Source organism: Mirounga leonina, unplaced genomic scaffold (genome assembly GCF_011800145.1).
Source record: "Mirounga leonina isolate KUSES-001 unplaced genomic scaffold, KU_Mleo_1.0 Mir_126, whole genome shotgun sequence".
NCBI lineage: Eukaryota > Metazoa > Chordata > Mammalia > Carnivora > Phocidae > Mirounga > Mirounga leonina.
The window spans coordinates 21,352,590-21,379,938 of record NW_023270314.1 but is presented as its reverse complement, the minus strand read 5'-3'; the positions used below and the strand labels follow the sequence as shown (position 1 = coordinate 21,379,938).

At 52.8% G+C, this 27,349-nt stretch overlaps 2 protein-coding genes across 7 annotated transcripts; one reads left to right on the top strand and one right to left on the bottom strand.

Moving 5' to 3' along the window:
• The first annotated feature begins 132 nt into the window (after positions 1-132).
• Positions 133-9,341, top strand: MBD6 (methyl-CpG binding domain protein 6). Of its 5 annotated transcripts, none has more exons than XM_035002299.1 (13): positions 133-196; positions 3,270-3,333; positions 3,509-3,645; positions 3,948-4,050; positions 4,175-4,337; positions 4,567-5,619; positions 5,799-6,460; positions 6,740-6,893; positions 7,069-7,244; positions 7,367-7,780; positions 7,872-7,939; positions 8,159-8,222; positions 8,372-9,341. In XM_035002299.1, exons 3-13 carry the CDS (start codon positions 3,533-3,535, stop codon positions 8,444-8,446), a joined length of 3,045 nt encoding a protein of 1,014 aa, XP_034858190.1. In that variant the 5' UTR covers positions 133-196; positions 3,270-3,333; positions 3,509-3,532; the 3' UTR covers positions 8,447-9,341. The 5 variants fall into 5 exon arrangements, with proteins under 5 accessions (XP_034858190.1, XP_034858193.1, XP_034858191.1 ...); XM_035002302.1 differs by lacking the exon at positions 133-196 and adding an exon at positions 1,953-2,219 and having other exon boundaries at positions 7,069-7,238; positions 7,887-7,939; XM_035002300.1 differs by lacking the exon at positions 133-196 and adding an exon at positions 1,953-2,219 and having other exon boundaries at positions 7,069-7,238.
• Positions 9,342-9,498: 157 nt separating this feature from the next.
• DCTN2 (dynactin subunit 2) lies at positions 9,499-24,413 on the bottom strand. 2 transcript variants are annotated; one of them, XM_035002304.1, is made up of 15 exons: positions 24,135-24,326; positions 23,146-23,214; positions 16,558-16,563; positions 14,092-14,188; positions 13,856-13,917; positions 13,435-13,533; positions 12,785-12,945; positions 12,440-12,590; positions 12,039-12,104; positions 11,787-11,825; positions 11,530-11,607; positions 11,371-11,442; positions 11,040-11,142; positions 10,848-10,939; positions 9,499-9,950 (listed from the first exon to the last, which is right to left on the bottom strand). In XM_035002304.1, the coding sequence occupies exons 1-15, from the start codon at positions 24,168-24,170 to the stop codon at positions 9,864-9,866; spliced, it is 1,218 nt and encodes a 405-aa protein (XP_034858195.1). In that variant the 5' UTR covers positions 24,171-24,326; the 3' UTR covers positions 9,499-9,863. The 2 variants fall into 2 exon arrangements, with proteins under 2 accessions (XP_034858195.1, XP_034858196.1); XM_035002305.1 differs by lacking the exon at positions 16,558-16,563 and having other exon boundaries at positions 24,135-24,413.
• Positions 24,414-27,349: the final 2,936 nt, after the last annotated feature.

The window sequence follows — 27,349 nt, the reverse complement described above, 5'->3', positions numbered from 1 at the left end:
GCCTTGCCCTCCTCTCGGGGGCGGGCCCAGAAGCTTACCAATCAGGATGCGGCACGCCGGCTCTGGCCCCGCCTCATCCCTTACATCCGCCACTCAGAAGCTCCCGCGGCACCGCCCCCATCGCTCCCTCCCGCTTGGAGGTAGACGTTGTGTTGGACCCGGAAGTGGCTTTGGGTCACGAGGCTTCGCGGAGGAGGTGAGTGAGTCATGCGCGCGCGCGGAGGGGAGAGCTGGAGGGGGAGGGGAGGAAAGGGGGGCGGGGATGATGCAATGTTTGGCAACCGGTGTCTCCGCGCGCACGCGCAGGGGACTACTAGGGCGGTGGGAGGTGCGGGGGGGGTGGTGGCGGAGAGGAGAGGAGAGGGCGGGGCGCCAGCGCCAGGCTCCCAACGGCCCCAACGGCTATCAACCGTGGCTGCCCCTAGGCTGCCTGCGAAGCCTCGGTGCAGCTTGTCTTCCTCAGGAGCTCTTATTTCGCCTACCTGGCATTAGCCCCCGTTGCACCTTCTCCATAAGGGACTCCCATTTTACTTGGTTCCCTCCCAATTAATGGGCACAAGGTCTTTTAAACCAATCTCTTTTGAAAGTTTGCATCCAGCCACAGGACTGCCTAACGTCTTCTCGAGTATTCTTAAAAAGATCTTCTCTTTTAGCTCCCCTAATTCCCCCAGAAGGGGCCGAGGAACTTGAATTCTTTTGATGGTCATTTTCAGCTCCTCGCAGGAAAGCACCCTAAACTTTTATCTTGGTGAAGTTTCTGATGAGCCCTCAGCATTTCAGAATTCATGTCCTTTGCCCAGTGGACGCGATTCGCCCTGTTTCCCCACTCATCATTGCCCCCCACGGTGCTCTGGTGCTCTTCACCAAAAGATCAAGACCCGCCCTTTTCGCTGTACCGGACGCGCAAGTCCTGTGACTCCCTGCTGTGAGGAGCCGTGCACAAGCCTCCTGCCTCCTAGGTGCTTGGGCGACAGTAGAACCTCGTTGCCTGGGACACTGGGTGCACTTGAGCGCACAACTGACGTGGACGGGTTGTCAGGAGCCCAGATTCTAGCCTCAACTGTCCCTCACTTGCCCAGGGACCCTAGGCCAGCCACCTAATCTCTCTGTGCCTCAACTGTTCTTGTTTGTAAATAAAAGATAAGGAGTTGTGAAGATAAAATGAGAGAACTATAACTTGGAGGCAGCTTAAACAAAAGTGAAAAGCACCACTTAAAATGCAAAGTATTTTTCTTGTGCCATTAGGTAGAAAAAAGATGCCATGTGGCGGCCAACCTTATATATACTGTCATACCCTCGTGGGGGCAGCCAGAGTTAAGGAGAATCTGTCACAAGGTCGGTTGTGGCTGGAAGGCAGGTTTAGGTGGTGGTGTGACAGTGACAGGTCCTTGGCCAGGCCTGCTCCGTTGCTCCAGACTTCCATTTCCCCTTCTGTAAATGGGGGTGGGGGGTGGGTTGGACCAGATGGTCTCTCCTGGCCCAAAGACTTGACCAGGTTGTCAGTGACAGGCAAAGGTCATGTGACTTGACAGGCTGAGGTCGTGTTGTGACATGTTGACCTGGGGAGGCGGGTCAAGTCCCAGCACACTACCCGGGAAGCCTTTGGGGCGGGGCAGGGCAAGTCGCGACTTTCATCTTTTGGGGCCGGCCCCTCCCGGACCTGGCATTCCTGGCTCCCCCAACAGATTGTGGCTTTGGAAGGGGCCCCTCCCCGGGGAGGGCTGGGATTGGCCACCAGTGGCCTGGGAAGAGGCTCAGATCCTTCCGCGGAGGGCGGGGGGGCCGCGTGGGGTGTTTGTTCTCTTGGGGATTAATGGGGGGTTGTGGGGGAGGGGTAGGCGCGCTCCCGCATGCGCACTGCGGTCCCTCCTGTTGGCTCGTCGTTGTCCGCTGGGCGGGGGCCCGGCCCCGCCCCTCTCCCGTCCGGGCAGCGGCGGCGGCGGCGGCGGCTGCGGCGGTGGCGGCGGCAGCGACGGCGGCGGCGGCAGCAGCCTGCGCGGTGCCTTCTGGGAACGGAATCCCCAGGGCTGCCCCTGGCCCCCATGGCGCATGCGCGGGAGGCCGCTCGGTGATCCGCGGCGGCGGCGGCGGCGCTTCCTGCTAGGACCGGCCGGGGCCGTACCGGAGGCTCGGGCTACACCGACCCTCCTCCCACTCCCTCCCACTCACCCTCTGGGCCGCGACTGCGCAGGGCGGGGCCGGCCGAACCATGGGCCGCGGTGAGTGCAGGGCCCGGCCCCCCCACCCCGCCCCTCCCCCTCCCCTCCCCTCCCCTCCCCTCCAGTCCCTACCCTCTGCCCCCTCCGCGTCCTCTCGGCCCCTTTCCCTGGCCCCATCCCCACTCCCCCGCCCTCACCTGCCCCCACCGTTTCTCCCTCTCACTGCTTGACTTTTGCCTTCTTCACCTCCTTCCCCTCAGTGCTTCGCCCACCCTCCGCCCGCCCTCTCCCCAAGTTCCTTCCTACTTCGTGCGCCTTCCCCTCCTCCCCAGGCTGAGGGAAGCAGGCTGGGTGACAGGGCGCCTTGTTATGAGAGGGAAAGTTTAGAAGCCGCCAGTGTGGGGTGGGAGCGATGGTGAGATTGGAGAGGATACTTGCAGGTTTGGAGGGTGGGGGGGCGTCCCCACATATCAGAGGAGAATCCCTCTTGGAGCCAATTTGAAGCCAGTGGGGTAGGAGGTGCTGAATCCCCGTGCCTGAGGCTTGGGGGAAAATCAAGAGCTTCTCAGGATTCTGGGAGAAGACAGAGCTAGGAGTCCAACCTTTCTTAAGAAGATCCAAATCAACCAGATCAGTGATTGTCTAATGGAGCAGGCATGGGGGGGTTCTGTTGGTACCACCCCAGCGGACAGTTGGGCAATTGCCTGGTGACCTGTGGGGCAATCTGTACTTTTTATATGATCTTCCTGGGGGTAGGGAACAGCAGGGGGCCAGACTCTCTGGGAAACTTCCTAGTGGCCTGGCATTATGGGAATTTGCCCATACTCCAGGATGAAGTCTTCTGTCTCTGATGGGACAAAGGGGCCTTGCCCTTTATGTCTAGGGATTGGGCTCTGATTCCTTGGTCCCTGGGAGTTGAGGCTTTGATCCTCTGGTTCCTAGGGCCTGTACATGGAAAGGATGGTTGTGGACTCAGCCAGCAGATCCCTGAGATCTGTGTGTGCACTTACCTGTAGGGTTAAGGATCTTTCCCTTGAGAGTGTCCTGGGGTTTGGTGCTTTTCTGAGTTGGGCAGATTTCCGACAGTCCCTTCTCTCTCCTGTGTTGCAGGTGTGGGCTAAGCCGGAGGCCCCGGCTTTAGACTGGACCCCACAATGTTTGCAGAGATGTTCAGGTAGCCACGGCGGGATGGCAGAGAGTTCTTCATTTTCTCTCCCAGCTCTCAGGGTTTCTCCATGCCCCTGAGTTCTTTTGGGTCTCCCCACAATCTTTGCCTTCCTGGAATGCTCCCTCAGGTACCCAGTGCAGTTTAATCCTCCTAATGCCCACATGGATGTCTGTGTTATCAGGCACGTGGGAGCTGATTACACACAATGAATGGGGGCAATGAGAGCAGTGGAGCAGACAGAGCTGGGGGCCCTGTGGCCACATCTGTCCCCATCGGCTGGCAGCGCTGTGTTCGAGAGGGTGCTGTGCTCTATATCAGGTATGGATCCTCAGGGTTCCCAGAGTTCTGTCCCCAGCCGTTCAGTGCCTGAGTTTTCTCTCCCACCTCTCCTCTCAGCGCCCAGATCTCTGATAGCCTATTGCTCTCCTCTGTTCTTCCTTCCTCGGCCTTTTTGCTCTCTGTATCTCTGGCCCTTTAAATCTATTCTCCCTCTTTCTCTTTCCACATCCTTTACTCTCTGTCCTTCCTAGGAAGGTCTTTGACTAAGGAACTGTCCTTTAGGCACGTCTCCTGATTCAGTGTCAACTAACTCCGTGCTCTCTGACCCTGTGCTCTCCCAGCCCAAGTGGCACAGAGCTGTCTTCCTTGGAGCAAACCCGGAGCTACCTCCTCAGCGATGGGACCTGCAAGTGCGGTCTGGAGTGTCCACTCAATGTCCCCAAGGTCAGAGTGGTGAGGGGTGCCAGAGAATACAGGGATGAGCCAAGAGACCTAATACAAGTCACTGACCGTGGTAGCGCTTCTCCCAGATGCCACTCTCTCAGGGTCCGTGACTCCTGCCTTACAGGTTTTCAACTTTGACCCTTTGGCCCCGGTGACCCCGGGTGGGGCTGGGGTGGGGCCCGCATCAGAGGAGGACATGACCAAGCTGTGCAACCACCGGCGGAAAGCCGTTGCCATGGCAACTCTGTACCGCAGCATGGAGACCACCTGCTCACACTCTTCTCCTGGTGAGTCTTCTCCACTTTACCGACAACTGAGGAAAACTTAAGGGCCTGGAAGAGGGATGGTGGGAGGAGCTCTATGAGAGGGAGCAAGGACACGGGTGGAGTAGGGAGCTGCTTGAGGAGAGGAAGGCACGGGGAGGTTGGGAGTTTGTGGGAGATGGGATGGAGAAGACAAAAGAAAGTTGTTGGAAGGGGAGCCACAGGCTGACCCTTAATTTCTCATTTATTGCAGGAGAGGGAGCGAGCCCCCAAATGTTCCACACTGTGTCCCCAGGGCCCCCCTCTGCCCGCCCTCCCTGTCGAGTCCCTCCTACAACTCCACTTAATGGGGGACCTGGCTCCCTTCCCCCAGAACCACCCTCAGTTCCACAGGCCTTCCCCCCTCTAGCAGGCCCTGGGGGGCTCTTCCCACCACCAAGGCTTCCTGACCCTGTCCCCTCTGGAGGCAGCAGCAGCCCCTGTTTCCTCCCAAGGGGCAACGCCCCCTCTCCAGCCCCACCCCCTCTGCCCGCTATCAGCCTCAACGCTCCCTCCTACAACTGGGGAGCCGCCCTCCGCTCCAGCCTGGTGCCCCCTGACCTGGGCTCTTCTCCAGCCCCCCATGCCTCCTCCTCACCACCTTCAGACCCTTCTCTCTTCCACTGTAGTGATGCCTTAACGCCCCCTCCTCTGCCCCCAAGCAATAATCTCCCCGGTCCCCCTGGCCCCCCTGGTCCTGCCACTCAGCCACCAGTGTCTTCAGCCACTATGCACCTGCCCCTGGTCTTGGGACCCCTAGGAGGGGCCCCCACGGTGGAGGGGCCCGGGGCACCCCCCTTCCTTGCTAGCAGCCTACTCTCTGCAGCGGCCAAGGCACAGCACCCCCTGCTCCCCCCTCCCAGCACTTTACAGGGCCGAAGGCCCCGTGCCCAGACACCCTCGGCTTCCCACTCCTCATCACCCCGGCCCTCTCAGCGTCGTCCCCGCAGACCCCCAACTGTACTGCGATTGCTAGAAGGGGGAGGTCCTCAAGCCCCTAGACGGAGCCGTCCTCGGGCCCCTGCTCCCGTCCCCCAACCCTTTCCTCTCCCTGAACCATCCCAGCCGATTCTCCCTTCTGTGCTGTCCCTGCTGGGACTCCCCACCCCTGGCCCTTCCCACTCCGATGGAAGCTTTAACCTTTTGGGGTCAGATGCACACCTTCCTCCTCCCCCAGCCCTCTCCTCAGGGAGCCCTCCCCAGCCCAGGCGCCCTATTCCGCCCTCCCTCCCGGGGGCCACCAGTGGCGGCCTCAGCAGTGTGCCAGGTACGTGAGCGTGAGCGTGCAAGAGCTCTTCCTCCTCCCAGTGGAAAAAGGCAGCCAAGGCGTTTAGGGGAGTTTAGAGAGCTCTTCGGTGGTTTTCCGGGTTGGGGCATGAAGGTTGGGTTCTTTGGATGCTGGGGAAAAGGTCCTCCCTTGAGCTGAATTTCTCTTTTCCTTTGCAGGTGCCCCTGCCCCACCAGCTGCCTCCAAAGCCCCCTTGGTCCCCAGCCCTGTGCTTCAAAGCCCATCTGAAGGGCTCGGGATGGGGGCGGGCCCAGCCTGCCCTCTGCCTCCCCTGGCTGGTGGGGAGGCTTTCCCTTTCCCCAGTCCTGAGCAGGGCCTGGCGCTGAGTGGAGCCGGCTTCCCGGGGATGCTAGGGGCCTTGCCTCTCCCTCTGAGTCTGGGGCAGCCCCCACCTTCTCCACTGCTCAGCCACAGTTTATTTGGTGTGCTGGCTGGGGGAGGGGGACAACCTCCCCCTGAGCCCCTGCTACCCCCACCGGGAGGACCTGGCCCTCCCCTGGCCCCAGGCGAGCCTGAAGGGCCTTCGCTTTTGGTGGCTTCCCTGCTTCCACCGCCCCCCTCAGACCTTCTTCCACCCCCTTCTGCACCTCCTAGCAACCTCCTTGCCTCTTTCCTGCCCCTGTTGGCCCTGGGCCCCACAGCTGGGGATGGGGAGGGATCTGCAGAGGGAGCTGGGGGTCCAAGTGGGGAGACATTTTCAGGTTTGGGAGACCTGCCCCCCCTGCTGTTCCCCCCACTTTCAGCCCCCCCCACCCTCATAGCTTTAAATTCTGCGCTGCTGGCTGCCAGCCTGGATCCCCCCTCGGGGACACCCCCCCAGGTGAGGACAGGGGGTGAGTGGGTGGGACAGAACAAGAGGTGGAATCAGGGATGGGAGCTGGGAATCAAAGGCTTTCAGTTTCATGCCTGAGCTCTTCCTCAGGGCCTTTGGGGAGGGCTTACTTCTTGGCTGGGGGTAGGATGGCTGCAAGAACTGGGTCTGTATTTAATAAGCGTGGCCTACTTCACGTGAGGCTTCAGTGAGGTTGTATGTGTGAAAGTACTCTACGTTTATGAAATAGTTCACACACACAGTGTTACAACCATTCTTTCTCTTTAGCCCTGTGTCCTGAGTGCCCCCCAACCTGGACCACCTACCTCCAGTGTCACCACGGCAACTACTGACCCAGGGGCCTCCTCTCTGGGCAAGGCCCCCTCCAACTCAGGGAGACCCCCCCAACTCCTTAGCCCTCTGCTGAGTGCCAGCCTGCTGGGTGAGTCTGAGGGAAAGCTGGTGTGAAAGAGGGGAAAAAAAAGGAAGCAGTAAAAATTGGGAGTAGAGGCTAGATGACTTGGGGAAGAGTCTTTGACCCTGGGGCTAAGCCTAAGAGATAAAGAGGGTCTAACCGGTTTGCGGAGGGAGACTCCTGACCTTCCAACTCCTCACAGGTGATCTGTCTTCGCTGACCGGCAGCCCTGGAGCCCTCCCCAGCCTGCTGCAGCCTCCTGGCCCTCTTCTCTCTGGCCAGCTGGGGCTGCAGCTCCTCCCTGGGGGGGGAGCTCCTCCACCCCTCTCAGAGGCTTCTAGTCCCCTAGCCTGCCTGCTACAGAGTCTCCAGGTGACGGTGTGTGTTGGGGGTGGGGGGTGTCAGGGACAGAATTTTTTCCTAAACTGGAAGTAGATTTTTTTGAGTTACAGTAGCAGAGGAACCACATTTGGGACTAAGATTTTATTTTTTGCCTGCAGATTCCTCCAGAGCAGCCAGAAGCCCCTTGTCTGCCCCCTCAGAGCCCCACCTCAGCCCTGGAACCGGAGCCTGCCCGGCCTCCCCTCAGTGCCTTAGCCCCACCCCACGGTTCTCCCGACCCCCCAGTCCCTGAGCTGCTCACTGGGAGGGGGTCAGGGAAACGGGGCCGGAGGGGAGGAGGGGGACTTAGGGGCATTAATGGTGAGGCCAGGCCAGGCCGGGGCCGAAAGCCTGGCAGCCGGCGGGAGCCTGGCCGACTGGCCCTCAAGTGGGGGGCACGTGGTGGCTTCAATGGACAAATGGAACGGTCCCCAAGAAGGACCCACCACTGGCAGCATAATGGGGAGCTGGCTGAAGGGGGTGTTGAGCCCAAGGATCCATCCCCTCCTGGACCCCATTCTGAGGACCTTAAGGTGAGTGCAGGGTGATGGAGGTTTGGGCTGAAGGGCTCTGAGGAAAGGCTGGGAACACGGTTCCTTTCCCTGACTTTTCCTACACATACAGTCCGTGTTTTCCCAGGTGCCCCCAGGGGTAGTCAGAAAGTCTCGTCGTGGCCGGAGGAGAAAATACAAGTGAGTGTTGGGCCTACCACAGTCCTGGCCTTTCCCCATTTCTTGATGGTTTATAGAAACGTCTAGAGTGGCCTGACTTTCAAAAAGGCACAAACTTATTTAAATATGTATAAGAATATTATGCCTTTATGATCCAAAAGTAGAAAGTTTCCCATCCAAACTCTGAACTTCACCTCGTGCTTGGGGAAGTATTCCTGATCATCCGTGCCCTTATTGCAGCCCTACCCGGAACAGCAATAGCTCCCGCCAGGATGTTACCTTGGACCCCAGCCCTACAACCCGCGTAAGTGTGTGTGTCAGGGTTGGCGGGGGGGGGGGGGGGGGGTCAGGGATGAGGCAGGAGAAGAGGATTAGAGGGAGTGGGGAGAAAATAAAAAGACTTCCCAATACCTAGCTGTTTGATCACTTCTTTCAACTTCCCCTCCTGTATAGGCGGCTGTCCCTCTGCCTCCCCGGGCCCGCCCTGGCCGTCCTGCCAAAAACAAGAGGAGGAAACTGGCCCCTTAGCAGCCATACCTGGAGCTGGATCTGACCCTGATTGGGGAGAGCTGAGTGCTGAGCCTTGGGAGCCCCTGCCAGCCACCTGCACCTGTGGACAGTGGGTGGGGGCACTACTCCCCACTCAGAGCACAAATGCAAGCCCTTCCCCTACAATCCCATCCTGAGCCATTGCAGGGGGTAGGGAAGCTCACCCCCTCCCCCCCCAAAGCCATGTCACTGAAAAGGCCTGGGGGGGTGGTATATGGCCCTCTCCCCACCAGGCTAAGGGGAACACCCCCTTCCCCAGGTCTTTTATTTGTTTAAGTTATTTTTGCACAAATGACTCTTTTATATTTAATTCGACTTCATTGCCTCCCTTCTTAAAGCCAGCAGGCTCAGTTTACAAACCTGTGAGCTACTGTTGGCTGCTGCCCTCCTTCCCGGTGAAAGGTACAAAGCAATAAGCATCATGCATTCCCCCCTCACCCCTCCAACACCCCTCTGCCTCTGGCTCAGGTTGCTCAAAGCACAGATCCCCTCTTACCCCTGTCCCCAGGTTTGAAACACATAGCCTCATTTCAAGGTGTAGCCAGCTTCCCTCTACTTTCCTCTGGGATCTAAAAGGGGGTAAGGGGGCACAGAGAGCCCACTGGGCCTCTCCTCCCACACACACTACACTGCCCCTTCTCCCCCATCGAAACGCTCAGAGACGTTGTGATGATGCGACTGAGGATTATGCAACGTGGTCCAACCGGAGCGGCCAGCACGACCCGCTGTCCAGGGGCTGCCTCCTGCCTTTTCTTTTGTAAAGACAAGACCCTTGGGAGTTTTAATTCTGTTTTGTACTTGCCCTGTGGGGCCTCCACTGCTTTTCTATGGGAGACACTCTTAATTTAACAGATGAGAATATTTTGAAACTCTGGCTCTGACTCTGTACTCATTTTTTCCTTAATTCTTTGGTATAAGAGCAGGTTACAGTTTAAATCCTCTTGCAGCAGAGAGGGGCTGAGGCTGCCTGTTAGGCTGTGAAGGTCCGTCTCAGTGCTGCCTCTTCCCCAGGAAACACAGCAGGGGCCACACAGAGGACAACAGCATTTAATGGTCCGAAACAGCTGTACAGTACTGCAGCCAGCCCCGGGAGCTGTGCTGGAGGACAGGACCCAATCCCTCCCCGCCCCAGGCAAAGCAGTACTGGACGGGAACTGGCGTGTGGTGGGGCCCACGTCCCCGGGGCCTGAGGGGAGACCACCATCTACTGTCCCCCAGCTACCACTCTGTATTTGTCAGAGGAGGGGCGTAAACCCCACATGCAAGAAGAACCCCTTTGCCCCCAGTGTCAAATGGTATGGGGATGCGAGGGTTATAATTAAGGGGAAACCCTATGTAAGCTGTTAACAGTTCAGAGGGGTAGGGATTACCCCTGTTCTCCATCTCCTAAAGGTGCTCACTTTCCCAGCTTCTTCATCCGTTCATCAATGTTGGCAAAGTTCCCCTCAACCGTGGACAGGTTCTCACGCATGGTAGTCTGCACCTAGAAAGTCACAGAAATGTTTTACTAGGCCCAGGTGCTTGCTTGGGTGAGCACCTGAGAAATGCTCTAAGAGAAGAGAATGGAAGCACAGCTTATGGGCCCCAGAGCGGGCAGGTTATAGTAGCAGTTTTCAGTGTATCCTTGGAGTACGACGGACCTAGTTTAGGGACTGCCAAGCAGGCAGGACTCAACCAGAACCATTCTTTTGATCTGTTTTATATAATGAGGAACAGGTAAGATTTTACTGAAATGAGAGTTTTACTGGCTCAAAAGTTTAGAAAACTGCTCTAGAGGCAGAACATACTAACACTTTATATATTTTTTCATTTATCTTGATGGTCCTGTGGTGTTGGTCTCTCAGCTATAATTCTGCCCCCAGCGCTGAAAACAGTGCCTCCAAGAGAAACCGAGGACCATGTGCTGGGCTCTGCTAAGAGTGAAGGGGAAGCTCGCTGCCCAGCGTCAGAAAACAAGCAGCACAGCAAGGTTGGAGCCCGCTGTTCATTTCAGAATCCGTATTCCTCCCAATGTGCTGTGCTCTGGATATAAGCACATCTGGCTGAGGACCCAGGGAGGGGAAAGCTAAGCCGAGACTATAGAAGAACAGGGTAGGTATTCTAGGAAAAACTGAGGTTCACTGGACTCCTAACAATTCACCCAGAGTATTTCACCTAATCTATACAACCCTGAGGAAGGTGTAATTTTCCAGATGGTAAGATGGAGGTTCATAGGTTAAGTTGTCGAAGGTCCCACAACTACTGAAAAACAGTGGAGACTCGAGCCAAGCCCCTGCCACATCATGCTACTACCTGGGCCAAGGCAGAACCCACTGAGACAAAGCTGGAGAACCCGGTCTGCTAGAGAAGGGAGGCAGCAGACCAATAAAGGGGCACACACCTGGGTCAAGAGGGTGGTGTTGTCCTTGAGGGAGCTAGCAATCATCTGCTGTGTGGTATCCAAGTGGGTCAGGAGCTGACCGAACTGCATGGCTACGAAAGAAGGTAGGAAAGGCATGGGGGACATTAGGAAGGAAACAAAAGCTACCTGCCTTCCCATTCCTCTTAGCTCGCCTGGCAGCTGGCCTCCCACCTTGTTCATGCAGCTGCTTGATGGTGACAAGTCTCTGCACCAGCTCAGGAAGGGTGGAGGCAACAGGGCTCCAGCGCTGTATGGTTTCATATAGCTGGTGCACCTGGGGGGACAGGATAGGGCCCGGAGGGGATGGCCAAGCGAAGTACACACGGATTCCCTCGCTAGGGTGGGGCAGGCGGGAAGCACTGCCCTCTCTTAGCTGGTAAGAGCTCACGAAGACAGCATCTGGGATTCGATGCTCTCAGGCTTTGGTGAGACCACCAGAATGACTTGGAGAACACAAGGGAACAGGAAAGGGTATAAAGATGGGGGAAGGGCTCTTCCTGACCTTGCTTTGTGTATCTGCATCTTCTACAGAAGCTTTATGCTTGGCAATCTCATTCACCTTTCCCAGGACACTCTGGAAACAGATTTCAAGGTTGATAGGGCACCCAGGGCTTCCAAAGTCCCAAGCTACCTGTAATCCAGTTTGCCCTCCACCTAATACCTGTAGCCGAGCCTCCACTTGGTCCAAAACTGCAAGGTCCAGGGCGTTCACCTTTGCTTGCAACAGTTCTACAGTCTCCTGGGGGTGGGGGTTGGGACAAGCTTCACGAAGGGGAAAGGATCAGACTAGGAAGAGGCCACCCAGTATTCCACTGGAGGTGATTAATGTATAGCTATGGACCCTAAAAGAGTTCTCCAAGCAAACCCAACCTCAATATCCCCTCTGTAATCCAAAAATCTGGTTCCTCTTATACTCACCATAAGACAGGCTCCCTGTAGACCTGCTGAAAGGGGATTCTGGTGGGGAAAAGGTGGAAAGAAATCAGTGGTTCTTGTATCTCCACCTGATTACTACCTTCTCCCATCCTTTCTGGTTCTAGCTGGCGACCCACTGGCTGACCTGATAACTGAAGACCTTCCCACCCTCCCAGGGTTCTGTGGAATGCTATGGGTGTTAGGGATGAGGGTGCAGGATCCAAGGGTCAGACTAAGTAGAGGAGAGCACCTGACCTGAGCATCCTGATCACAGCGTACAGTTGCTTCCAGCTCTGTTAGGCGCTTCTCAAGTTCTGCAACCTAGGGCGAGGAAGGAAGTGAGATTCGCCATCTGCCTCCCTGCTGCTACAGCGGGCACTAAGATCCTGCTCTTCTCTGCTTGTCTGCTTGCCATTCCCCTCGCTCCTCCTCTCCACTCTGCCAAGGGACTACTTTCTCTGGAACACATCCCTAATCACACTCTTAAAATCCTAACTGAAAGTAGATGAGTGAGGGAAACATGGAGAATGAGACATCAAGAGGAATCAGAAGCATCCCCAGCACCCTCTCCTGAGATCTGATCCCTTGGAGGGAGGTAGGAGAGTCTTCAGGGCCACATCACCCTAGCCCCCCAACCAACCTACATACGTACTTACTTTGGCAGCTTGAGAGAACTTGTCCTGCTCAGGCCGAGAATGTAGCTCGTAAGTGACAAGGCTACTATCTACGGGAGTCCCGCCGGTGGTCCTTCCCCCTGAACCAGTTCCTTTGCTGTTTTTGGTTGCTTCCAGCTGCAGCAGCAGGCGCCTAGGCCAGGAGACCGAGTGATAAGATCAGGACTTGAAGGATGCGGGCCAGCCCAGCCACTCTCTCATTTCTGCCTCACACTCAGCATTAAGGAACAACTAGGCTACCTCTCCCCTTAGTATCCTGGCCAGTACCTGGCTGAGGCTCCCTATGCCCCAGTCAGCAATGATTTCCCAACAAAGCAGGGCACCCACTTAGCCAGAGCTCCATCAGGGTCAGTAAGGTTGATGGCTGCATCTGGTCCCAGCAGCTTCTCCAGGTGGGAAGCAAACAGCTGCTGCTTCAGGGCTGCCAATTGTTTAGCCAATACCACGGGGGTCAGCTTCTCTTCAGTGGCTGACTCCTTCACTGCTGTCTGGTATGAAAAGAAGTAGACAATGAGGGGTGGCAAGGGGGAATCAAGACCAGAAAAAAGGGGGCGCCTGGGTGGCTCAGTCGTTAAGCGTCTGCCTTCAGCTCAGGTCATGATCCCAGGGTCCTGGGATCGAGCCCCATGTCCGGCTCCCTCCTCGGTGGGGAGTCTGCTTCTCCCTCTGCCCCATCCCTTGTTCATGCTCTCTCTAGCTCTCTCTCGTGTGCTTTCTCTCTCAAATAAAATCTTAAAAAAAAAAAAAAAAAAAAAGACCAGAAAAAAGGATCAAGGCCCTTAAGAATGGCTGTGGCTGGAAGTTACTGGATGGTTCTTACCCACCTGTGGCACTGAATGTAGATTTATTTATATTCCTAAACCTAGGAACCTCAGCTCCCTTACCCAGGAGTCTCAGGAACCTTTCTCCTCCTGCTGTGAGGTCCTCCTCTGCTATGTAAGTCAGAGCACAAAGGGGAGAAGGGAGTTTATAGTTACCTTGATTTTCTCAACTTCAGTCGTCAGCTCTTGGACCTCATGCAATAGTCGCTGGTACTTTTGCTGGGGTGTCTCCTTCACTCCCAGGCCCTCTCCAAGCTAGAGAGCAAGTACACACAGTGAAGTTACACCTCTCGGTACAGGGAGCCTTCTCAAGAATTTATCCAAACCCGGAGCCTAAGTTGTAAGGGCTTCCTGTCCAACTCAGAATCCACAACACCATTACAAAAAAACTGGAGGTAGCTGGAGGCCTGCAGACTCTCCAGAGCAAACAGCAGGGGGACTAAGCATCCTCAATTGTATCCTGCTGGGATTCTCAGGACCCCCAAGGAGAGAAAAACTCAGAAGCCTGACTGTATCCCTTGATGTCCCTCCTAACTAGGATCACTGCACCATTCCCATCAACACACACACAACAAACCATCTCATATTCTCCAGATTCATATCCTGTTCTCTTGGTTTTTCCAATACGATCTGAGAAATCTGCCAAGAAAAGAAGATGGAATTGAGGGCGTGATCGAGGCCCAGGGCAGTCATGGTCTCAGGTGACTGTCAGGGCTACCATGAAAGATCTCCATGAAGGACCCTTTCCCTGAAGCAAGTCACTACGGTCTGACGATAGGCCTCCCCGCCGACCAGTTTCCAGCCCAGTCTCACCAAGGCCCTTTGTCCCCACTCTCTTGTCTTTGAACTTGTCATAGGCAGCATTGGGATTGACAATGATGTGCTCCACGCTTGTGCTCGTCAGCTCCTCCTGCAGGAATAGGTAGTTCAGGCCAGAGGCAGATTCATTCTCACCCTAGACTTCCCTGACCCCACAAAATCCCCAAACCACTAGAGGAGACTGGGCCCTATGTTCCCAAGGGAAGAGAAGGGCAGCTCCATTCCAAGCTGCTGACCCAGGCTCAACCTAGGAAACGGAAGCTTCCTGGTAAATTTGGAGTGTCAGTTGTATAAATATTAACACCCTGATTCAAGGAAAGAGGTAGCATAACCTCCCCGCCCACTCTGTACATAAGCCTCCCCCTCCCCCCACCCCACCCACCAGGGCCCTCCCAGTTACCTGGCACACACCATGCACTCAGGGCAAGAAACCAACCTACCTCTTTGAACCTCCCCCTCCCAAACGTAAATTTCCTTGCTGCTGAGGAAGGATATGTCAAGCTAACCTCCCATTCTTGCTGGGGGGAAAGAGGAAGGGTGGCAGACAGTCCAGCTGCTAACTCTGAGGGTGAATATGCTGCTGAAGGGAAGATACCAGCTCTGAGATACAAAAGCAAGGCTGGGAGAGGGCCTGACCAGCAGTCCTATGTTCAAGGCTGCCATGAGGCTGGGAAGTTCAGGGTATAGAGAGAAGAGGCAAGAGATTACTGTATTATTTTTTAAGGGACGTCTTAAAAGCAATAACAGAAGTACTACCTGCTTGCCAAGAGGACCCACGGGTGAGGGCCACGCCTACATCCTGACATGGAGGTAGCCCAGCAGCTTCTCAAAGAGAAGCTGCAGCACCCGCCTCTTCTCCCTGAGCCCTCTGTTCTTGTCTCAAGCACTGAAACTCTCCCATTAGCAGGGAGCATGGCAAAGAAAGTGATAAAGTTCACCCTAGAAACGGTAGCGGAGAGGTTCCCTCCTTACTAGATACTGACTGGCTGTTCAGATTCCAACAACTACCCCAAGACCGGGCACTTTGGACTAACACATCTCCTTCCCTGGTCAGCAGTCCGACAGCTCTCACTACATTCCTGAAGGAGGGGGGAGGAGACCCAGGAGTCCTGTGCTATTGGGGACGACAGCTCCAACTTCCACAGGAAGCAGGCAAACTGAGTCTTCTTTCGTTTAACAACCGTTCTCAACCCTGCCTGCGCATTTGCATCACTTACAAAATGTAAATTTAAAAAAATTAAAATTAAAAAAAAAAAAAAAAGGGAGGAAAAGAGGCCTGGGTTCTCCTCTGTAGATTCTGATTTCATTATCATTCTGGGGTAGGGCCAGGAGAGTAGGCCAGTTGAAAAGCTACCCAGCTGATTCTAACGTGCGCCAGGACTGGACAGAGAATCTCTGCCTGAATGTGGGTGTTGGGGGTGGTAGGGGATGATAATGGAGAGGCATCATGAAGAGCAGCAGAAGCTCCATCCTTCATCTCTGGTCTGCTATTAGAGATGGAATCAGTTGAGTGGCAGCTTTAAAAATAGGGAAAGGAGGGAGTAAGGAGAAAACATCAACTTTGACATTTACCTCTTCTTCAGGGAAGTGCTGAGCAGAGAGGCAAGAGCTAAAGATTAAGGGAAAACAAAAGGGCTCAACGTCCTATATGCAAGGGCAAAGAGACAACTGAGCCCCAAATTATTATCTCTTTAATATTCTCTGAAATGTATGGCCAGAGCACCCACAGGCCAAATAACTGTGTGGCATCTGGCCTCTACCAAGTGTTTGTCTGAGAAGGACTCCCGACCAGGAGAGACAACCACCTTCTCTTTTAAGTTCACAATCAAGAGTATGCCACTCCTCCCTGTGATTGCCCCAGTCAAGGCCAATGAAGTAGAAATCCATTTTTAAAAGATCCTCTTAAAAAGACAAATGGGAAGCACAGTCTATAGACCAAGGAAGGAAATTAATCATGGCTGCCATCTGTTAAGCCCTCATTATGAGCCAGGCACTATGCTGATGAGAACCTACTTTCCTACACACTTTCCTAAGCAGGGAAGGGGTCGGCTGAGTAGAAAAGGGTCAACATACAGAATGTGGGCCTCAGAGGTCCTGGACAGTGACAGGAATGAACGTGCTTTCATCTCACTATTCCCACTTAGGACCACATCCTTGGTCAGGAGAGCTGCCTGACACTGGCGTCCCCTCCGAGTCTCTCCAAGGATGTGGCCCCGGACACCCAGATGGCTGGCACCCTTCTGTCCTCCAGCGGCACCCACTCCACCAGTGCCTCAGAAATCTGGGGGCATGGGCTGGGGACAGTGTCATTACAGTGATTCGTAAGCTGGGAAAAGGCTGTTGGCTGGGGGTGGGGCTGGATAGAGGGATTAAAGATTTAGCAGAGACAAAAGGACAGAGAAACAACTGCCCATCACAGCACACCCCATTAAAAAGCAGATGAAAGGTCAGGCTTCTTACCAGCTCCTTGTGGTTTTCCCCAGAGGTGAGAAAATCAAAAGAGTTAAAAGGAAAGGGAGTGGGGAAATGGGGGTGAGGGAGGGGAAAAAAAAGACAAAATTGTTATTAGCAAATTGTCACATGCACTATATGATAGCTTCAAACACACTGCACCACAGGGCCCAGGGGAGCCTAGCAAAATTTGGGGGCCAAGAAATTTCAGCTGGAGTCACTACAAGAAGAACTTGGGACCCTTTCCTCTCTGGTGGTGAGAATGTCATGAAGCTCTGTCATTAGAAGCAGTGTAAGATTATCTGAGAACTAGTGAGATGTTGCAAGCCAGTGGCATGGAACAGCAAAGTGGGGGCGGGGGGAGACAGGCAGAATGTTAAGCAGAGGCTGTGGGGATTCTAAGGACATGTAGCTGACTAAGGGTCCGTAATTCTCAAGGAGGGCCTTCATGGTTCAAGTCTCGCTGTCTCTTGGTTTCTCTAGTCTTGACGAATGAGACATCTGGATGGCGGAATCGGTCACAATGAGGGTGCCCGCATGGGTGGTTTGATATGACTTTAGGTTAAGCAGAACAAAATATGTCAGGAGATAGTGAAGTACCCGTTCTCATTCTCTGCTGCCAGAGGAGAGGCAGGGCACGTCCTCGCCCCTCAGATAGGCCAGTGTGTTTGTATCCATCTTGATTAGTTGGTAACTCACCCCCAGCACCGAGGGAACCAGAGCAATTCTGCCAGGATGTGCGAGCACAAAGAATCCAGAGGACACCAAGATTCACAGCTACCAGCCCATGTGCAGAAAATGTTTCTTCCACCCTCTGCTCACAGGATTCACAGAGGTTAGATGGTGGACAAGGGGGGAAAGGTGAGAGAACTTCAAAGAGGCCTTCTTTTAGTCCAGCCACAGAGATAAGCCTCTCCCTTCTAGGCAAGATGGGTAAGGAACTGCCAGGAGGGGAAATCTAGCTGTATGCCCTGCCTCTCCAGGAGCTCTACTGATGGGCACGTAGAATTGTGGAAGGTTGAAGATGGTTATGTATATATGACGATGCATGGAGGGACAAAGACAAGTGCTTCCTGCCCCAGAGAGTTCAGCTAGACACACCTGAGCCTCAACCTCTCCGTCCCGTCTGATGCCAGGGTCCAGCAAAGCCAGGACTCCTGTTTCAGCTCACGGTCAAGGCAGATCCAGACCCTGTGGTCTACGGTGGGATGTCTCTGCACAGAGGGAGTGTAAGTACTCACAGGTGCACACATGCAAACACACAAGGGGAGGCACACACACACCACCTTTCTCTTGCTTGCCCTGCCAAGCTAAAACCAGCTTGGGAGAAACTCAAGGAGAGAGAGAACAATGAGCTGTTAAGTTCAAGTTCAAATCATGAGGAACAAGCAGAATGCGGGAGGATAGAAAATCAGAGAAAATGAAAAATGGTATATTAGTTTGTAAATAGTATATACCACCTTCAGGTCTGTCCTTTGGGTGCACTGTGGGATGATGAGTTTTTAGGCATAATTCCTATAACCTAGAGTTTTAACAGTCACCACGGAAACAGTCCATTCAGCCACCTCGATTGGAAAATTCTAAGTGCCCTGATCTCAGGTACCAGCTTACCTGGTACATGACTCCCAGTCCCTTCTCACTAGTGGACCCCCTGACTCCCCAGGGCTGTTTGGCTAAATGGCTGTGCCTCAGAGGGCAAGACCTGAGGTTCTAGATCAGACAGGGAAAGAGGCCACTGCTGCTCTCTGAGCCTGTTCAGGCTCTGCCAACACTGCAGCCAGAGGGACTTCAGAACCATGATGACAAGGAAGTTGGAGAGTGCTGTAGAATAAAACTGTCCAGGATGGATCAACATAATGCTGACCATCCACCCATTTCTAAAGGAGGGGTACAGAAACAGAAAGACTCATGAAAACACAAATAACCCACATTACTACCTTAAAATTACATATAATGCTCCTTTCCCATCCCATTTACCTTTGTCTAAAGGCTTAGCACAGGGAACATTAAAATGAGTTTTCCCCAGGGATAGTCTACACATAGCTAAGAAGTGAGGACTGTGACTATCCCCCTTGTTCTCTACCCTTGTCTAGAATGGCTAACAGTTACTTCTTTTCCCTTAACTTCATTTCCATCTAAGGAGGAGAAAGCCAACCCCTTCTAACTTCAGCCCCTAAATGCCTCATATGCAAAAGCAGTCCTAGCCTCCATGTTTCTATTCCATCCTCCACTGGACAGTTTTATTCTGCAGACCTCACAAGGGAAAGAGACAATGATTCATGGATCAGAGTTGTACTTCCAAACCTTGATTAATGATTTTTGAACACAAGGCCAGCAGGCCCCTTAGTGACCCAGCTAGGGACTCGATAGAATTTAAAATGATTAGCTACAACAATAGTACAGTGACAGAGCATTGCATGCGAGATGGCAGATGAAAGAAAAAACATGCAGAGAAGAAGCATCGAATGGTCTTACTTGTGCAAACTAGTGTCCAGGCAAGGTGGTGAGGAGGGAGGATGGGGGAAGCATTAGGAAAAACTCAGGTAAGTTCCAGAGCGCCAACAGTCAGTGAACACAATCAAGCAAACTCTATGATATCTCAAACTATAAGGAAGAGAATGTACTGTTTCTCATCTCAGGCTGGTGGAGTGTCCAGCAGTATCTCCCCTTTGGAGAACAAGCCTCTGCCAGGACCCTGTCAAACTGTGGCTATAGGTCATTTCTTCCCCTTTCCCATGGCATTGGAGATGGATAAGGCATCAAGGGAGAAACTATATCCTGTTTCTAGTGAGATTTTCTGAATTTACTCTCCTTGTTTCAGCAGTTCAAAAGTCAGGAGCACAATGTCTCACAGACCCAAGGTAGACTGTGGGTCCAGCAGGGAGGAAATTCCAGTCGGGAATTAGCTTTCCTGACGAGACATTTTAAGAAAAGTCTCCAGGGGCGCCTGGGTGCATCAGTCGTTAGGCGTCTGCCTTCAGCTCAGGTCATGATCCCAGCGTCCTGGGATCGCGCCCCCATCGGGCTCCCTCTCCCACTCCCCCTGCTTGTGTTCCCTTTCTCACCGTCTCTCTCTCTGTCAAATAAATAAATAAATAATCTTAAAAAAAAGAAAAGTCTCCAAACAAGCCCATCGTCCAAATCAACCTAAGAGTGTCTGAAATGCAGACGAGATTCTCCTACATTGAAGAGGAAAGGGCTAGACTGTGCAGCCGTCTGGCCCATTTATTTTATAATATTTTACTTCCTGCTAAAATTGTTTTAAAGGAATAGTAGGAAAATCAGGATCATCTTTAGCAAAACTAAAACCTTTTATACTACTCTCCTCCCCCATCTTCTCCACTATGGGAATTGCAATACTTTTATGTTTAAATTAAACTAGCAATTACAATCTTTTTTTTTTTTTAAGATTTTATTTATTTATGTGAGAGAGAGAGAATGAGAGAGAGAGCATGAGAGCGGGGAGGCTCAGAGGGAGAAGCAGACTCTCTGCCGAGCAGGGAGCCTGACGTGGGACTCGATCCTGGGACTCCAGGATCATGACCTGAGCTGAAGGCAGTCACTTAACCAACTGAGCCAGCCAGGCGCCTGCAATTACAATCTTTAAGGACTATGAGAGGACATTATTTCCTTCAGCAGCTCAATTTTTTCCACAGTGGAGCAATCAGAGGAAGGAGGTTAAAAGAGTGAGGGTCAACACACTTTGATTATTCCTTTAAATAAAAACCTGGAGATCCCCCAAAAGGTTCCATCAGAAGCTGGTCATATTGGTTGTCTTCAGGGAAGGGACCTGAGTGGTGGCAGGCAGGGGTGGGAAGAGACTTTTGTTCTATGTGCATATATTATCTATTTTAAAAATGAATCCGATTAAAGTTGAAAATAATCTGGAGACTAAGGCAGAACATTCTGTTGTCAGGGGTTAAGAAGGTGACTGAAAACCTCATGGTTCAGGCACAGTACTGGTGATGTGCACTGTCATCGGGGCTAGGTCTTGGGAAGGCAGGTGAGAGATAGGCTGCTAGTGAGAATCCGGCCTCACAGACATGAGGTTTTGGGACTAAGTACAACCCACTTCTCTTCAAGTTGCACATTTACATCAATATTAAGAGCAGTAACAGAACCGTTACCCAGCTGACTTCCCGGAGGCTGCCCTCCTAAGGCCCACAGGGACACCCAGAGGCCAGAGACATTAGCTGACATCAGTAAACATCTCAGCACATCCCCCCCTTCCTGAAGCAACTGAAGGTCTCCCCATCCTACTCACTCCTGCCTAGTGATGAAGAGTCATTTAGCTGAGCCTTAGGTGACAGAGGCAACTCGACTCTTCTTGTAGTTACCATCCAGCTCCTATGCACTGCTATACCATCATCCTGGGCAGTATGCTGCAGGAAATGAATACTTCTGGTATCCCTCCCTATCAGCCGCCCCACTAGGTACTACTGAAATAGGCTGCTCAGGCTCAGTGGGGAGAAACAGCCCATCAGGGTTGCACATTCAAGTGTTTCCACGCCTGTCATCTTCTTCTTAAGAAACGTCTCAGTTCTTTCAAAAGGAAAACTACAATGTATTTTTTGTTTTGGAAGGGGGATTGCTGTGATACTGCCCATTCGTATCACAGAGAGTGACAAATGGACAAACTTCCATTTATTATCTCACCATGAAGCCGTGATACTTTATAGGCAGAGGCCTAGGCCCGAGTTGAACAGTCTCTGAAATGGGTTAGAGGACTGAAGTCCTCAGCTTAAACACTCCTGCTCTGTGAGGTCAAAGACAGCTTCCTAATAACATACATTTTGGAGTGACAGGTGCACACCCAGGTCCTGGAGCAATGACAACATCAGCGTTATCTCCAGATACTCAAGCTTGGGGGACAGACTGACATGCCAGCAAGTACAGAAGCCACAAGGAACACACCACTGAGAGAGGAGACAGGGAAGGTGTTCCCACAAAGTAGGAACCACTTCCACATGGGGGAAATCAAATAAGGAATAAGTGAGTACGCCAAGCCATACATTAGAAGCCAGCAGCCAGCATTCTCCAGGACTAACCAGCCCCACAGATAGAGCCACAGACTTACAAACAAACATACGGAGCCTGCTTCATCAATGTGACCTTAGCCCAGCTCTCTTTGGAATAGAACCTAAACCTAAATGCTAATAGAGGAGCGCCTGGGTGGCTCAGTCGGTTAAGCGTCTGCCTTTGGCTCAGGTCATGATCCCAGAGTCCTGCCCCGCATCGGCCTCCCTGCTCAGCAGGAAGCCTGCTTCTCCCTCTCCCACTCCCCCTGCTTGTATTCCTTCTCTTGCTGTCTCTCTCTCTCAAATAAATAAAGAATCTTAAAAAAATGCTAATAGGGGCGCCTGGGTGGCTCAGTTGGTTAAGCGACTGCCTTCGGCTCAGGTCATGATCCTGGAGTCCCGGGATCGAGTCCCGCATCGGGCTCCCTGCTCGGCGGGGAGTCTGCTTCTCCCTCCGACCCTCCCCCCTCTCATGTGCTCTCTCTCATTCTCTCTCTCTCAAATAAATAAATAAAATCTTAAAAAAAAAAAAATGCTAATAGACCACTGTTCCCCTTGGTACTTATATACAAGTTTTTACTATGTTGATTTCCACTCACTCCATTTTGTTTATTCCATGTTTCCTATCCTATATGTATCCTAACTCCACCACCATTAGTCTGGGGCATCCTTAAAGGCAGGGACATTTCTTCCTCTGCATTGCACAAAAACCAACACAGAATGAATACATTCAATGAACAGTGCTAAGTGGTTCCCCTCATGGTTAAAATGTGTCCACAGCTAATTTCTTCCTTAGAGTTCTTCTTAGATCTGAAAGTACTAAGGGACTCTCCTTTGCTGCTAGAAAATATTTATGTTCTTCCTCAAATTTGTTTTGCTCTGACCAGATCCCTTATCTTTCTAAAATCACATCATTTTCTCACTCCTTTCTCAATGGATACTAGGTGTTCAGGAAAAAGACGATTCCTCTATACTCCAAAATGTAGCTCTTGGTAGGATACTAATGAAAATGTATCAAGTGAAATATTTTATGAAATCAAAGGCCTAGTTCCTAACCTCAAGTAGTTTATAAGTGCTCAGGCTTCAAGATTCATTACCGTAGACTAGCACCCAGGGGCCTACCTAAATCACTAGTCCCAAACTAAACTGTTTTGAGATATTTCAACTTTTATTTATTTTTTTTTAAGTTTTTTTTTTATTCATGAGAGACAGAGCGAGAGAGAAAGGCAGAGGGAGAAACAGGCTCCTAAGGAGCAGGGAGCCCGATGCGGGACTCGATCCCAGGACCCTGAGATCATGACCTGAGCCGAAGGCAGATGCTTAACCATCTGAGCCACCCAGGCGCCCTCAACTTTTATTTAAAAGACCCAAGGATCAGGTCTTGTTAGTTGTGATTCCACCAACATGGCTCTCCGTCCTGGCATTGTTCACTGGTGGCTGTAAGCCTGCAACCTACATACCTCCCAGGCTGGGTTGGCATACCCGCTTATTGCTGTGGCTTGCCAGAAAAGGGAAAGGGTCTGCCTGGGGGGAGAGAGGTCAGGGTCCATAAGAGTCCTGAAGCAGCACATAGTCTTACCGCATCAAACTCGGCTTGATCATCCTCGGGTAGGTCGCTGGTTTCGTAAACATCTGGCTCGTTCCTGGCCTGCAGACAGAAGCAGTGACCACCCCACCTCATTACCCAGCATCCACCAATACCCCTGGACCCACTCCATTTGAATAAGCTAACAGAGAAGGCAGGCTGTGAGGCCAGGATTCTGTCCCTTCTCTTCCACCTGCCCACTGAACTGTATGTCAGTTCCCATGTCTTAGAGAGGTGGGGATGACAGGAGGCACAACTGGGACCTCATGGTAAGTGGTGAAAGTAAGTGATGACAAAGATGTGACCCTGACTATGAATGGGGGCGGGCTCTTGGCAATCATTATGTCCAAAGTAGGAGAGGGCTATCTTCGAATTAGGCCCTGTATACCATTACCCTGGCACAAAGGTTGAGAGTGACTCAGGACCTTAGTATCCAAGGTCCTGTGACCCAACCCCCACCCTTGAGAATGCAGGCAGGGCAGCACAAAAGGAGGGTACAGGCTGGCACGTGCGGGGGGGCGTGGGGGGTCCCAGAGGGCAGAGTTCTCTATCTGGCACTAGAAGGATTCTGTCACGGTAACCTTTTCTTTGGCAGGGTGAAGGCCATCACCAAGTGGCCTGGTATGTGTGTTTGGGGTGGGGATGGTGGGGGGAGGGGCCTTATGGGGAGATTTGGGGAGACACGGGTGATGCTGACACGGATGGTAGAAACACTCGGGCACAAGTGGTAAGCCCCCAGAGACGATTTTTGGGCGGAGAAACCGGCCACTGCCGGAAAAGGGGCCTGGTAAGCCATTCCGCGGCCGGGTCAAGTCGGGTCGGAAGAGTTCGGAGGGTACTGTGGCCCGCCGGGGAGCCAGAGGCTGGAGCCCTGGGGCGGAGGAAGAGCTGCAGGCGGGAAGGGTCACGGGTTAGTGTCTGTTGGGGGTCCTTAGTAGGTCGGGGGTGCGGTCCTGGGGAGCCGGGGTTGGCCCTGTACTCACAATGCCGGGAAGGTCGGCGTATTTAGGGTCCGCCATGGCGGCGGCGAGGCGGGGTTGGGGGACCGGGGCCTCGGTGAGCCGGGGCCGGTGTTCGGGTAGGGGAGAGGCTGGGTCCGGGTCCCGGGCTAAGGCGGCGGCAAAGGGAGCGGCGGAGGAGGCGGAGGAGCAGGAAGTCTCGCGACAGGAATCGTACAGGAGAGAGAAGGGTAAGGCAAAAGTCGCGAGAACAGCCCGCTACCACACCCCTGGAGAGGCCGGGATTGGCGAGAATACGGCCAGGGAATGAGGTAATGGCGGGGGGACGCCGCCTGGGATTGTGGGATGTGTAGTCTTGGACCGCTCGGGTTTGGACGGAGAACGACAATAACGCGCCTTGGGAGTTATTTCACACGACTTATTTTATTTCATTTTTACATCAAGTCTATGAAAAAATATTTTATAATTCCTGTTTTTCAGATGAATACATTTGGGCTTCCAGAAATTAAATGGCTAGATAAAAAGAATACATCCTGTCATGCTGTGGCACAGAAAGGACTTCAAAAACAATAATAGCAACTAAAATTTAGTAAGGGCTTAGTCATGTTAGGAATGAAAACATTAAGTAATCTTCTCGAGTTAGAGCTATCAGAGGAAGTACAGGACACCTAGTTAAATTTGAATTTCAGATCAACAACTAATAGTTTTCTGTTTGTTTGTTTTTAGTGTAAGTATGCCCCATATCATATTTGGGACATACTAAGACACACACACACATACACACACATTATTAGTTTTTTATTTGAAATTCAAATTTAACGGGGCATCCTGTTTTTGTTTTTCAAATCTGGAATTTTATTTCAAGCTCATAAATAGGTAAGTGGTGGCTGTATGTCTGTTGGAACACCCTCTGTGCTCTTAATCACTTCACTAATAGTTTTCAGACTTCTGAATTTCACAGCTCAATAAAATTAAAACAACAGCAACCCTGGGGCGCCTGCCTTCAGCTCAGGTCTTGATCCCAGGACCCTGGGATCTAGCCCCAGGTGGGTCTCCCTGCTCCCTGCCTGCTTCTCCCTCTGCCCCTCCCCCTGCTCATGCTTTCTTTCTCTCTCAAATAAATAAAATCTTTAAAAAAATAGAACAACAGCAACCCTTTCTGAGGATGGACATAATATTGCTACCTTTTAATTTTGTCAACTAAGTGCATTAGAAAAAGAAAGCCTACTGTTTACAATAGCCATCCTTTCTTACTAGAAAAGTAGGAAGGACATACTCTCAAGAATGAAAGACAGTCCCTTGAAACTGAATAAATCTAGCTTTATGAAAAACTTGCTGCATCGTGTGTGGGTGTTTTTTTTTGGGGGGGGGCATACCCAGCAAACTTTTTTCCTGACCTTCCATAGACAAGCTTTTTTTTTTTTAAAGCAGTTTTTTTTTTTTTTTTCAGATTTTATTTATTTATTTGACAGAGAGAGACAGCGAGAGAGGGAACACAAGCAGGGGGAGTGGGAGAGGGAGAAGCAGGCTCCCCGCAGAGCAGGGAGCCCAATGTGGGGCTTGATCCCAGGACCCTGGGATCATGACCTGAGCCGAAGGCAGACACTTAACAACTGAGCCACACAGGCGCCCCCCCCCCCTTTTTTTTTAGACAAGCATTTTTGAAACTCCGTTAAGGCTGCCACCCTGGAGCCCCTAGGGGCCTGAGTTTGGGATGTTTTCCATAATGTTTCCTGAGCTTGCAGGATGCTGCAACACTTAGAAATAGTGCCAGACCAAGTGACTGGAGAGATGCTTGTGTTCCGGAGTTTGGAACTCATTGTCATTCTATGCATACTCTCCTGGCTCCTCTCCAAACCTCTACCCCTCTTTCTACAGAGTCCTACTGCCTTCCTATCCAGTTTCTTATGCTGGACCCATTTCCTTCAGTTTCCTTAAGACTCAAGGTGGGTGAGAGGTATAGGCCCAATGTGCGGAAGCCCTCATCTGAGTTCTGAGTGGTTACTTGTTGTCTGGCCAGGCCATCATTCTCTCATTCTTGCCTCATAGTGTCCAAGTGACCTTAGACAATTGCTAAGCAGAACCTCCATCCCATCCTCCCGTTTTCCATCACCATGCTCCTTCCCTTGGCCTAGTGCCTCAACTCCTGCAGTCTAACTCTCTGTTGGCCAGCAGAGGCCTATGACGTGGAGAGAAATCAATTTGGCCCGCTTCTAGGTGTTTCTGCCCAGGGGCTGCAGCAGGAGTCTGACCTGAGGGGAGGAAGGACAAAGAATCTCCAAGGCTTGGCTTTTTTTTTTTTTTTGCTAGGGAAGGGGGAGAAACAAAGCAAGCCCTGAGAAAGGGGCTGGGGTGTTGGGACTCTATCCAATGGTAACTTGGACAGGAAACACTTATGTAGGCGCTGAAACCTGTCTGAAACCTAAATGCAGATGTCTGCCCTATTGGTTCTCTCTCAAAGCCCCTGTGGCCTTCCCCATCCCCATCATTACTCCCCCTTCACTGTTTTCTGACTCCCTTTCTCTTGCAAAAGCTTCTCCTGCCCACCTGCATCCCAGCCCCAACCTATGAGGCAAAAATGAGAATTTTATCCGTTTCTGAATTCTGATAGCCCAGAATCAGAGTTTGCCTTCCTTCACATTGGGGACCTGGTGTGTATACTGGGGAGAGAGCGCACCTTTGGACGTAGAAGGGGAAGGGACTTGCCTCTCCCCTGACATTGGTGTCTGAAAAATGGAACCTGGACACCCACCCCCACAGAGGTACTGGCAGCCGCCCTTGAAAGCTGAGTGGGTTGGGAATCTGTGTGAGGGGGTTGGGGACAGGGAATGAAGTGTGCTCTCAGTTTGGAGAGAATGGTGACAGGGGCGGGGCGGGGGTGGGGGAGGAGGGTGTCCCGGAATAAAAGGGGTGGAACCGCCGTCGGCTCTCTTCCCTACCCCGGCGACAGGCCCACCTCAGGCCCCTTATCCCTTCCAGAGGGGTGGAGTCCGAGGGAAGGACAGGCAGGCCGCGGAGGTGGGGCGGTGGGATGCGGCGAGGGACTTGGGTGGGGAAGGGGTGAGGGCGAGGTTACCTAGGAGCGTCAGGGGTGGGGGAGGAGGCGAGAGGAACGGAAAGGTGCCCCCTCGCGTGGACGCCCAGCCGGAGGCCCCCCGCGAAGGAAGCCCCGCCCGCCCCGCGGCCGCCGCCCCGCCCAGGCCCGCAGCGCGGCGCTGCAGCGCGAGGGGCGGAGAGGC

Coding starts and splice junctions, on each gene's coding strand:
- MBD6 (XM_035002299.1), top strand. CDS start 3,533: ATGAATGGGGGCAATGAGAGCAGTGGAGCAGACAGAGCTGGGGGCCCT. Junction 4,338..4,566: donor CTGCTCACACTCTTCTCCTG/GTGAGTCTTCTC, acceptor CATTTATTGCAG/GAGAGGGAGCGAGCCCCCAA. Junction 8,223..8,371: donor ACCCCAGCCCTACAACCCGC/GTAAGTGTGTGT, acceptor CCTCCTGTATAG/GCGGCTGTCCCTCTGCCTCC.
- DCTN2 (XM_035002304.1), bottom strand. CDS start 24,170: ATGGCGGACCCTAAATACGCCGACCTTCCCGGCATT. Junction 12,105..12,439: donor AGTTCTCTCAAGCTGCCAAA/GTAAGTACGTAT, acceptor TCCTCGCCCTAG/GTTGCAGAACTTGAGAAGCG. Junction 11,443..11,529: donor AAGTGGAGGCTCGGCTACAG/GTATTAGGTGGA, acceptor ATCTGTTTCCAG/AGTGTCCTGGGAAAGGTGAA.